Below are 12862 nucleotides of genomic sequence, written 5' to 3'. Positions count from 1 at the left end.
CCCTCTGCCAACTGACCCACCCCTTGCTTTCCTTGCCAACTGCCCCCACCCCTCTGCCAACTGCCCCACCTGCTGCTTTCCTGGCCAACTGCCCCACCCCACTGCCAACTGCCCCACCTGCTGCTTTCCTCGCCAACTGCCCCCACCCCTCTGCCAACTGCCCCGGCTCCTGCTTTCCTTGCCAACTGCCCCACCCCACTGCCGACTGCCCCACCTGCTGCTTTCCTCGCCAACTGCCCCCAACCCTCTGCCAACTGCCCCACCCCCTGCTTTCCTGGCCAACTGCCCCACCCCTCTGCCAACTGCCCCACCCCCTGCTTTCCTTGCCAACTGCCCCACCCCACTGCCAACTGCCCCATCTCCTGCTTTCTGGCCAACTACCCCACCCCACTGCCAACTGCCCCACCACCTGTTTTCCTTGCCAACTGCCCCCACCCCTCTGCCAACTGCCCCACCCCCTGCTTTCCTGGCCAACTACCCCACCCCTCTGCCAACTGCCCCACCCCCTGCTTTCCTGGCCAACTACCCCACCCCACTGCCAACTGCCCCACCTGCTGCTTTCCTTGCCACCTGCCCCCACCCCACAGCCAACTGCCCCACCACCTGTTTTCCTTGCCAACTGCCCCCACCCCACTGCCAACTGCCCCACCCCCTGCTTTCCTTGCCAACTGCCCCCCGACCGGTTTCCCTTGTCAGTGCGGTGCGTGCCCGCCCGGTGTCCCCCCGCCAGCTCCCCCCGCAGCCCGGCTCGCTCCGCGGGTCACGCTGCAGCGTCGCCCCGGCGTCTTCCCTCTCTGGAGCGGGGCGGAGGCAGCGGCAGCGCCAGGCCGTGGCGCGCTGGGCGGGCGGGCCCGAGTGACGCTGCCCGGCTGCCCCGAGATGCTGGTGCCCGTGTTCACCCTGAAGCTCAACCACAGGATCCTGCCCCGCATGGTGGCGCTGGGCAAGTACGATGGGACCCACCCGTGCCTGGCGGCCGCCACCCAAGCGGGCAAGGTAACCGGCCACGGGCCCCCGCCGCCTCCGGCCGGCACGGAGCCGCCGCGCCCGCCCCCGCTCCCCGGATGGGGACCCCCCGAGAGTGCCCCCGCCACGGGGACCCCGCCGAGACTGCCCCTGCTCCCCGCCATGGGACCTCCCCAGGCCCCCCGACCCTTCCCCCAGACTGCCCCCGCTCCCCGCCATGGGACCTCCCCAGGCCCCCCCCGCTCCCTACCACAGGCCCCCCGACCCTTCCCCCAGACTGCCCCTGCTCCCCGCCACGGGGACCCCTCCTCCCGAGACTGCCCCTGCTGCCTGCCATGGGGATACCCCCGAACCACCCCTGGGACTGCCGCCGTTTCCTGTCATGGGGACACCCCCCCGAGACTGGTCCTGCTTCCCCCCTTGGGGACCCCCAGGGCGACAGCCCTGCACACTGGAACCCACCGAGACTGCCCCCACTACCTGCCACAGGGACCCCCTGAGACTGCCCCCAGTCCATGCACACACGAACCCCCAGGGAGACAGCCCCACTTCCTGCATATGGGAACCCCCTCGAGGCTGCCACCGCTTGCTGCCACGAGGACTCCCTTGAGACTCTCCCAAGCTCTGGCACAGGGACTCCCCATCATGGATATGGGAACCTCATTGAGACTGCCCCCACTCTCTGCCATGTGGACCTCCATGGAGACAGACACAGAGGCACCCACCTCCTGAGACATCCCCGAGTCCCTTCCATGGAGAAACCCCTAGAAAGAGGGACCCATCCATGGAGACAGCCATAGACATGGGCACCCTACCCTATGGATACTGCCCCCAATCCCTGCCAGAGACATCCATAGACCCAGGGTCCTCCTGAGACTCCCCCCTGCTCCCCACCACAGGGACCCCTTATGGAAGCACCCGTAGACATGGGAACACCTGCCCCACAGAGACTCCCCCTAATCCCTGCTATGGGGATTCCTCACCATGGAGACACCCATAGACACGGGGATCCCCACCCACCCACTTTGGCATCCCCAGTCCCTGCCATGGGAACATTGCCTCGCTGAGGCACCCCTAGGCACAGGGACCACACCCCTTAGGCACAGAGTCTCCCTGCTCCTCTGGCATCGGTTGACTTCAGTGGGATCTGTGGGTGTTCATGACTGGTGAAAATCAGACCATTAATTCATACCCGCAGTAAACCTTGCAAAGCTTGTGTTGGTCAGAGCAACAAACACAAACCCATTTCTTTCCATGCCAATGGCAACAGGCACAAATATGATGTCACCTTCCCTCGCAACCCTTCGCTGTGAAATTACTCTTCATTGCTTGTCATATACAGTAACTTCCAGGGGAGAAAAACCCAAACTGAACAATGCTCCTACAAGAATAAATGAAAACGCCTAATCTGAAAATGATTTTTGGCTCATGTCTGCCAGGGTTTTAGTGTCAGCTAAAAGCCTTATTTTTCATGCACATGAATCTTACAAGCCTCCCTATTCGTCTCCCTGATATTGTCCCTAGTGGTTTTGGCTTGCCTTTTACAGAAAGAAGGATGAGATGTTGCTTTCATACTGCTTGTATTGCAAAGCAGTGCTGCTTGTGGATGAGTCTGGCCTTGCATAAGCCAGCTCAGCAAAAGTACATGACACACACAAACACACACCTCTTTCCTCTTCTCATCACTTTAAAGCAGTGGTTCTTAACCTTTACTGCAGCCTGCACCCCTTATCAAAATATGTTCTCGCACCCCTTATCAAAATCAAAATATGTTCTTGCGCCCCTTAAACTTAAAAAATATGTTCTCACACCCCATAAGCCTAGATATATTTTTATTTGTATATTACAGTAATCGTTAAAAATGTATAATGTTAATAAATATATAGGTTTGATTAAACAAAGTAGTTGTAGTTATGTACCTGTGCTTAATTTGTATTTTTGATGATTTGCCTTCTAAAAAAATCTGGCATGTCTCACAACCCCAGAAAGGACATCTTGTACCCCAGGTTAAGAACCACTGCTTTAAAGGATGTCACTTGGGGACCAGGGAGCTGATCCTGCAATCAGTGAAGCCAATGAGAATTTTGGCATTAACTTCAGTAGGAGCAGGATTGGGCCTGGAAAGATTTGCTATTTGCTGTGGTTGATTTTATCGTACCTCCTGGTTGCTGAAAATTGACTCATTCTTAGAAGATGGAAATGTGAAGCCATAAAATAAGTAAATATGCTCAAAACCACCTCTTTTCTAGCAGCCTGTGCAGTATTACACAGGCTGATAGCCAGAAGCTCCTATTTACCATTAATATATTTGGCTTTTGTATCTTGGCAATAACACTGCAGCCCTACAGTAGCCTTGTCTACACTAGAATTATTGATCTAAAATTTCCCACTGTTGCATTCTGCTGGTGTTTAACCATTGTATTGTCTGCTGCATTAGATGAAACACTGGTTAAAACAACAGTGATTGGTCTGCATTAGCTCTCCCAGCCATTGCTGCCTCCAGTGGAGCTGCAGCAGTGAGGAAATTCAGTTGTGCGTATAAAGGCTAGCGTTGATCCCTCCCCCAAGAGCATGATTCTGCAATGTGCTTAATATCTGCAGCTCCCATTGCCTGAACTGAGAGTGCTGAGCACCAAGTGGAATATGTTTAGCACATAGCAGGATCCGGCCATAAAACAGTTAAATCAATGTACCTAGGTCACTTTAGTTCCGTTGGCATCTTAGTGATATAGTACAGATTTGCGCTAATGTATGTTGTTAGATTAGACTTTAGATTCTGGAAGGCTCATGGGACTGTTTTCTCACATTTTAACTTGTTTGTTTACCCCATAATAATTCAGTATTTTGATTGCTTCTGATATTTCATTTTTTTGTATTTTAACAAGTTATAAAATATGTACATTTAAATCAGTGAAGTTTTTTTTCAGTTCTGGTTTGGCTAAAAGCAGACCTACTTTCAGTTGCTTATATAAAGATTTTTGTGTCCTGATTTTCTGTAACTTCCTCCAGTGTCTGTGTCAGTTAGTGCTCCTGTCTTTTTTGAAATAGCAGCTGCAGAATGAAATTGTCACTGATGTCCCAGGATTCTTAAGGGCCCTCCAAAGGACTAGAGTCTTGTTAATTTCATTGTGCTGCTGCTGGGGGAAAGCCATGAGCAGTCTCAGAGGCACTAAAACTGTCTGCAAACATAGAAAGACAACACTAGAGACTTAATTTTTTAAAACGAAAGGTAAAATTCTGCAAAAATGAATGACAAGTCCTCACCCCACTCATCAAAGAAAGTTTCTAATTTTCTGTTGGTAAGTGGGCAACTGTATTTTTCAAGTTAGGTGTTTTGTTATACTATTCTCAGTTACTGTAATGAATATTAGCATCCTCACTGACTTAACTCTGGAGATGTTGCAGTGTTAGAGGAAATGCCTGTTTGTTGTAAATCCTCAGATGACTACTTTGCAACACTGGAAAACCTTATTATGTGCAAGCTCTACAACAGTTTAAAACCCAACAAAGGAAGTTTATGTTAGAATAAAACATAGGTTGAAATACAAACCTACAAAAGCATGAAGTGTTGTTCTTAGGCTGCTGCAATTTGCACACAGTTCAGCCCTGTAGTTCCCAGGCTTTCTATTAGTATTATTATTTATTTGCATTACAGGAGTGACTAGGGTCCAATCAAGAACAGGGACTCATTATACTAGGCACTGTACAGACATAAAATAGTAGATGGTCCCTTTCCCAAAGACCTTGCAATCTAAATAGACAAAGGTCTATTTAGAAAAAGGGTAGGAGAAAGGAATATAACATACAAACAGAGTGATGGCCTTTTTTCCTTTCCCTTTTGAAGGGGATGGGGATTGATGGGTATTTTATTATTAAAAAACTTAGCAAATGCATTCTAATGTGTGAGTAGGAGTATAATACCTTTGTCTTCATAGTTCTGCTTTTAAATCCATCAGTTCCATGTGCAAACCAAGGTTCCAGGACCTGAATCAGATCTGCTTGAGTGAACCCTTTTGCACATGCAGAGGGCACTGGATTACAGTGGGTCTCGACACAGACACAGTGCTTTGGCTGTATGGATTCAATTGCAGGATTGTGGCGTAAAACTTCATTTGGATTTTAACACAAGAAACGTTGGGGGTAAACACTGCTTCTGGGTATTTGTGTTAATTAGGTTTGGATTTATTATACTATTAAAGCATTTAGCCCTAAAGAAGATAAGTACAGAAAAAGGAGGCTAATGATTTTCCAACCTCATGTGATATTGTGCTACTTGCATATAGCACATAAATTACTATAATAGCCCTGGTTTTGCTAATACCATTACCAGGAGAGATGGGGCATAACTTTCTTAATGTTTTAAAAATAATCATTCTAAATACTAGAGAGACAAGGTGGGTGAAACAGGTTTTTAGCCACACAGAACTCTTCAAATGTGAAGAAGAGCACTGTGTGGCTCAAAAGCCTGTCTCTTTCACCAGTATAAATTGGTCCAGTAAAAGATACTACCTCATCTCTCTAATATCCTGGGACCAACACGGCCACAACTACACTGCATACAATGATCTTAATACTAGTCAGTCTCAATTTTCAAAATGGTTTTAACAACATTACACCTCTGCAAAGCTGGCACAAGTGTGCTTGTAACAAATTTTGGAAATTGCTGGTTTTGTAGTGTAGAAAGTACCTAAAAGGGGCTGTAAGAAGCAGCAACAATAAAAACAAACAAAACAAAACAAAACCTTAACATGTCCTTGTCTCTTTGTTAGACTCCAGAACCCATGCCTGAATATGAGGACTGTAATTTTACTGCTTCTGAACATACGTGGTGGCTAGCAGGATTTCAAACAATCTTTGAAATGTGCATTTTGTTTGTACAGGTTTTTATTCATAATCCTCATGCCCGTGGCCAGCATGTAACTGCAAATCGTATGATGCAAAGCAGCCAGGATTCAGATATTTCTCTTCTCAACATTAACCAAGGGGTCAGCTGCCTAACAGCCGGAGTGCTGAATCCCCAGCTTGGCTATGATTGTCTTCTAATTGGAACACAGACTAACTTGTTGGCATACGATGTGTACAACAACTCGGATTTGTTTTACAGAGAGGCAAGTTCATTTAACTCTTAGTCTTCATGTCTTTCTTTCCTATAAACCAGTTTAGGAGTCATAAATTCTAAGTTAATTTATTCAATTGCCATGCTTTGCTTTTTGCACATCAATGATATAAATAAATTCAGGACTTTCTGGGCAGAGGACTTGCATGTTTTGAAAATCAGTATTGTATTTTCAAGAGGACAGTATAATGCTAATGTGACACATTGTCTGAGCTTGAGTGAGTGAGTTTTTTTTATAATATGCTATAATGGTTGCAAGTCAAAATTTAAAAGCCTTTGAAAATATTCAGAGCTGAAATAAAATCATTAGAGTAAGAATTATATATTCCAATCTGATATCCGAACTAAGTCTACTTGGAACAGTATCTTGGGAAAGCCGTAGGTTTGTCATTGACTCACAGATTTTGTAGGAAAATTTTAAAACATTACATTATTCTAGTCATACTATTCTTTATTTTTCAGTTAAATATCTAAAACTAGTTCATTAAATACTTCACCATTTTCTTTCTTTCTTTTTAAAATAGGAACAGGATAGTAAAAATTATAGATTTAAAAAAAGACTAACGGTGTGCGGGTGGGGAAAGGAGTTTGTACATACAGGGTTAACAACCGGTCTGAGTAATTGCAGACTGACCTTATTGTAACCTTCATCCTAGCCAACTGTGAGTAACTGGGTTGACCGACCTTAGTATTGTAACCTCTCCCCATTGTTCGTTACTCTCACTTGTCTTGTATTACCGTTAGGCCCCAATCCTGTCCCTGAATCTATATGGCCACAGGGGTCAACCCAGGGAGATTTGATTACAGGGTCAGGGCCTCCTATGGCCTCCATCCCCCAGTGAGATGCTAGGAGTGAAAGGGTTTGCCCGTGCGCAAGTCCCATTCAAGTCTTCAGGCCTTTGCATGTGCCTGGGGGAACACGTGCACAGATCTCATTATCAGATTGGGACTTTAGATTATAAATTCTTTGGAGGCAGTGAGCATATCTTTGCTAAGCACTTTACAGGTAACACTTTTGGATGTGATAAAACAAGAGATACTAAAAATGTAACAGTTCAGGTTACTTTCTCTTACTCCACGGCAGTGGATGTAAACAGAGGCCTTGGCTACACTGGCACTTTACAGCGCTGCAACTTTCTCGCTCAGGGGTGTGAAAAAAACACCCCCCTGAGCACAGCAAGTTACAGAGCTGTAAAGTGCCAGTGTAAACAGTGCCGCAGTGCTGGGAGCGCTCCCAGCGCTGCAAGCTAATCCCCATGAGGAGGTGGAGTATGTGCAGCACTGGGAGAGCTCTCTCCCAGCGCAGGCGCTGCGATCACACTCATACTTCAAAGCGCTCCCGCGGCAGCGCTCCCGGCGCAGCGCTTTGAAGTTTCGAGTGTTGCCAAGCCCAGAGCCAATTTCGTAAGTGTACATGGAGTACATGCTCAGTAGGTTATAAAGAGTGTTAAACATTATGAACAACCCTTAAAGTTGCATTTTTATCATGAAGCCGTAGATGTGACGTACATACAGCCTTCATCGTGTACAATTAAATACAGCATAGATTCTGCTGTTTATGTTTGAAGTTTGCAGTTGGTTATCTCTATTTTGTTTAGTTTCTGGTTATTGCTTCAACCTTTTAGGCTACCAGTACTTGATAGTAACTGATGAATAACTTCTGAGTTAATACATACAATATTAAGTTGATGTAATGCTGGATGCTTTCTCTTTGCATGTACATTATGCATATGTATATCTGAATCTTTGCTATGTTTCTATATTCCTTTAATGTTTCTCTGCAGGTTACAGATGGAGCTAATGCAATAGTGCTTGGAATGCTAGGAGATATTTCATCTCCTCTTGCTATTATTGGTGGAAACTGTGCTCTGCAGGGCTTTGATCATGAAGGAAATGATCTTTTTTGGACGGTAAAGATGCACACAGTCCTTTTGATGCTGCTACAAGAGTATTTTTGATAGATCAAAATTATGTTTAATAAAATCAATATTAATTTGATTTTTGAATAGCTCAGAAATCTTTCTTAATTTAAGGTCCATGATAAACTATGTGTATTTGTAATTTATTCAGTAAATACAACAATCTGAGCCTGAACCAACTATGTTGTAATAGTCTTTGTTCTCTTGGCAACTCAGAACATAAAAGTAGTTGTCATAGGCTAAACTTGCGTAAGTATTGATGACTCCTTTCTTTTAATTTTAGGTTACTGGGGACAATGTTCGTTCATTAGCATTGTGTGATTTCGATGGTGATGGGAAAAAAGAGGTTTGTTTGTTTGTGGATGGTTCTTCTGTGAATTCAACTGTAGTATTGTCCTGCAGTGAATTTATGTTGAAAGAAAATAACTGAATTATCATATTTGACTCCCTTATGTTGCTGGTTAGATTTAACTCTGCTTGGAGCTATAGTTCTTTCTTAGGCCCTGATCCTGCAAACACTTATGCATGTATTAAACTTCACTGTGATTTCAGTGCAACTTGTCATAGTGGGTAAGTTAAGTGTGAACATAAGTCTTTGCAGGATTTGGAGCCTTGCTTTGGATGTGTTGATCACTAATCATAATTCTGAAGCGGTTCTTTGCAGTTTACAGTGTGTATTTTCTCTGAAATCCAGTTAAATATATGTAAAAAATACATAAAGCAGACAGATTGCTGGGCCTCCTAATGACTGATGTATTTAGGTATACTTTAAATGGCAAAGAAACCATTAGTTAGAAACCATGATATTCATTATAGTGGACAATTGTAAAAGTGTATTACAAATAATCTCATTTATGGTTGGACTTGTTTTTGATGTAGCCATTCTCAAATCCAATCACAGTGCATTTTTTCAATAATGGCACAGTGATTAACTGTTACCCACTGCATTGGTGTCAGACTGAAAATAATTTTAACAAGCCTCTTGCTGTTGAGACCGTGTAAGGCAAGGGTAAGGAAAACTGTTATGTCCAGGTGGTGCAATTTACAGTGTGTGCATAGGCTACTCCATCAATGTGCAAACTTCTAGTTTCTAAAAAATGATGTTTGTCTCTTATTGATCTTCAAATTTTATAATGATCACTTCCTCTTTCCTCCTTATTACCTGGGAAAACCTCATTTTTAGTTGGCTAAGGACTTGTACCATTGACATATGCATACTACAGATGTAATCCAAGTTTCTTCTGCTTACCCATGACACACTCTTACAAATATTACAGACTATTCACCTATAGGGGTCTCACTGAAGTAATCTATTTGCAGGATTGGTGTCACAGTCTCACCTCTCTTCCTCCACCTTATTTGCGGGAACGGAGTGGGCTGAAGGACAAGTAAAGCCATGTAGTGAGCAATGCTGGAGATGATTCTAGGCTAGCAAAGTCCAGTGGAAAAGGGCACCAGAGAGGGGGTTAGAACTGAATTGTATTCTTGGCTCTGCCACTGATTCACTGTGTGACCTTGGACAAATCACTCAACTTCTCTACTCCTCAGTTTCTATAACCTGGAGGTGATGACATTTGCCCATATTTGTAAAATGGTTTTCCACATTGCCTTCTTTAACACTCCCTGTTCCAACAAGTAGGGTGCAGGAAAGGAACTGAGAAAACTGAGTGCATGAGCAGTAAGAACCAGGGCCCAAGTCAACATTGTCCTGCACCTCATGCAGTCATTTTCACTAAATCGGAACAGTAGCATTTTGCACCCACTATTGCACTGGTTTAAAGCACTGAGGTGCAGGGCGACAATCAACTGGACTCTCGAATTAGCTGATTTTGGGTCAGCATAGAACAAGCGGCCTTTGAATTTGGTATGCTCAGTGCTATAAAATAAAATGGCATTCAGCTATCTGCTCATATGAGTATGGTTAACACTTGGCATTGCAGGTCATGATCTATTTGAATCCACGTGGCTCTCAGAGAGTTGCAACTGAGCTGCAGATTCCCTACCCCAATACAGAGGATATAAATTCTCTTATGTATGTAACTACAGTTATGAATGTTGTGGACTGAGTTGTGGACAGTGAGACCAGAATATACCCTGGCAGTACTAGAGTGCTTTCCCTCGTCCTTGCCTTAGGTATTTTAGTATGTGTTCTTAGAGTCTGCACTGCCAAAACAGATGTAAATAATACTTGAACAAAAAGAGAGTCTGTGGCACCTTTTGGTTCCAAAGCACTTTACAGACTTTTCATATCACACGAAAAACTCTTGAAGCCTGGGCCTAGTGTATTTGTTTACTCAGTAAGAACTTTCTGCTTGCCTCTGAAATCTTGTGTGTCTTTGTTTTTTGTTACTGTAGTTAAATAAAGTATTTAAGATTATTTCTTTCTTTTTAGCTTCTTGTTGGGTCTGAGGATTTTGACATCAGGGTTTTTAAAGAAGATGAGATTGTGGCAGAAATGTCAGAAACAGAGGTAAATTATTTTTAAGAAGTGTTTATTATATGCTCAGATGGAGTACAAAATATTGCCCACCATAAATCTACAGTAGCTTATATTTACCATGATGACCAGTTGAGTTAATTATTTAATATTACCTATTTTATTAGCATTTTAAAAGTTACAATTTAATAATGGATTTAAGCCATCTGGATTGTGATTTTTGCTGTGCTGTTTTACAGATCGTTTGCCAGGTTTTAAAAAGAAAATACTGTTTGTCAGAAAATTAGGGCTCCATCCAACCACACTGAAGTCACTGGAATGATCCCATTGACGTCAATTGTCTGTGGATCAGGCCCTCAGTTAGAAGCTGTAAACGAGAGAGCTCGTTCAGTTACAGTATTTTCCCCAAAAATCGTAGGATAGGTAGGGTCAGATCATGGCTAAGAAGTCAGTGCCTGTATCTCTTAGACAAGAAGTTCAGTAGTTAATAAGACAACCTCAGTATTTTATGTTGGTTTTGTCTCAGATTAGTGGCACAAGATTTTTCTAGAATTTATTGGCAGAAACATGAATAAGCTGCTTGTGGATGCACAAATACAGATTAAACAAGGTTACATTTAAAAAAAAATCATGCTATATGGACATAACTAAAGGTTGTTCGTTGTAACCAGGTCAGATAAGAGTGACATGCATCAGTTAAAAAACATGGCTGCACCTGTAGCATAGACAGGGCCTAAATTACAGTTGTGGGACAGGAAGGCTTTTAGGGAGGGAAGGGTGTGGGGTTGTCACTCTTCAGTTTAGTGGCAGAGAGAGGATCCCCACTATTAGGGATTAATTGCTTTTATGGGGGGAAAGTGCCTTGTGGTTGAATTTAGGAATATTCTTAATTCTGCCACTTCTAGGCTTGCAGTGGAGTGGGAAGGACGCCCTAGAGACGTCCCTCCTCAAAAATCTGAGGAGAACTGTATTGTGTGAGGAAACTCACTGCTGGAGTTAGGAATAAAAGGCTTATCTACTAAACCACTTATGAAAGAGCTATTAAAGCTAAAGAAGAACAGTTTTGTTAGATGAAGGTGGCTAGAATTAGAATGTAACAGGATACCCTGGCCTGGAATATTTTATGCCATTTGTACTTTTGAAACAGTTAGGTATGGCTGCTAGGTTAGCTGTTTTCAGCACTTCCTAGTGCAGCAAGACGGTGATTTAGCTAGCAAAGCTGTGTAGCATTCAGCAGAGAATATCTGTTAAAATGCCTAAAGCTGGTCAATACCTGAAGCCTGCATTAGGTGTTTACTGCAAAATTGTGTTCTGGAGGAATATCGTGATTTATAGTTAAAGGAGAAGTTGTACAGAGTTAAGAGTAGATCAAGCCCATACATGATTTATTTCTTAATTTACAAGTTTTAAAGTCATGCTTACAGATTCCTTAAGAAGCTTGTTCTTATCTTATAGTTCTAAATTAAAGGGACACTCAACATTCCACAAACTATTCCTTGGAGGAAGGTAAATTCCATGCAACATGTTTGGATGATGGCTTTTATATAGTGTACTCATTTTAAAAGACTGCAGTGCTCTGTTTTTTAAATATTTTTTGTGGTCCATAACAAACCAATATGTAACCTTTTGATGATGCTGTACCGAAAGGGCTAATATGATCCTTGGATGTGTAAATGAGTATAGGAGTAGACGGGTTATATTACCGTTGTTTTTGCACTGGTATGACCGGTACTGTAATAGTGTGTCCAGTTCCAGTGTCCACAATTTAAGAGGGATGTTGGTAACTTGGAAAAGGTTCAAAGAGGATCCACATGAATGACTAAAGGATTGGAAACCACGCCTTATAGTGATAGACTCAAAGAGCTCTATCTATTAAGCTTATCAAAGAGAAGGTTAAGAGGTGACTTAATTAGTATACAGGTACCTACACTGAGAACAGAAATTTGATAATAGAAGCAGTAGTGTAGCTGGCGGGATTCAGCGGAAGCAGCTGCTTCCCCTCAGGCCAGCAGGCGCGGAAGCAGCTCCTGCCGGCCAGCACTGCCCACCACACAGCCAGAGGAGCCATGGGGCGGCAGGCCGGCGTGGAAGCTGCGCCTGCCTGCAGGTGCAGGCACAGCCAAGCACTGGGACAGGAGCCGGGGACAGGCGGCAGTGCAGGAAGGAAGGTGAGCGGAGAGGTCCGGTCTAGGGGGATGGCCAGATGGGGAGCCAAGGGGGCATGGCCAGAGGGGGATCTGGGGGGAGGACCTTTTTTATGTTTTTTGCTCCCCCTACGCTGAAAACGTGGCTACACCAGTGAATAGAAGGTTCTTCAATCTAGCAGATAAACTTATAGAAGACGAAATGGCTGGAAGATGAAGCTAGACAAATTCAGACTTGAATATAAAGGTGCAAATATTTAACAGTGAGGGTAATTAACCG

The 12862-nt window shown here is 44.0% G+C and overlaps 1 protein-coding gene across 1 annotated transcript in view; it reads left to right on the top strand.

Moving 5' to 3' along the window:
* The first annotated feature begins 823 nt into the window (after positions 1–823).
* BBS2 (Bardet-Biedl syndrome 2) overlaps positions 824–12862 on the top strand; it is a 29085-nt gene continuing 17046 nt past the window's right edge. The window contains exons 1-5 of the mRNA XM_050922774.1: positions 824–996; positions 5847–6074; positions 7867–7992; positions 8285–8347; positions 10394–10471. Coding sequence (XP_050778731.1) covers positions 880–996; positions 5847–6074; positions 7867–7992; positions 8285–8347; positions 10394–10471 — 612 coding nt within the window. The 5' untranslated portion in view covers positions 824–879. The remainder of the gene's footprint in view (positions 997–5846; positions 6075–7866; positions 7993–8284; positions 8348–10393; positions 10472–12862) is intronic.

This window comes from Gopherus flavomarginatus, chromosome 14 (genome assembly GCF_025201925.1).
Source record: "Gopherus flavomarginatus isolate rGopFla2 chromosome 14, rGopFla2.mat.asm, whole genome shotgun sequence".
Taxonomy (NCBI): domain Eukaryota; kingdom Metazoa; phylum Chordata; order Testudines; family Testudinidae; genus Gopherus; species Gopherus flavomarginatus.
The sequence above is the reverse complement of the archived record's forward strand: the minus strand, read 5'-3'. Positions and strand labels throughout refer to the sequence as shown.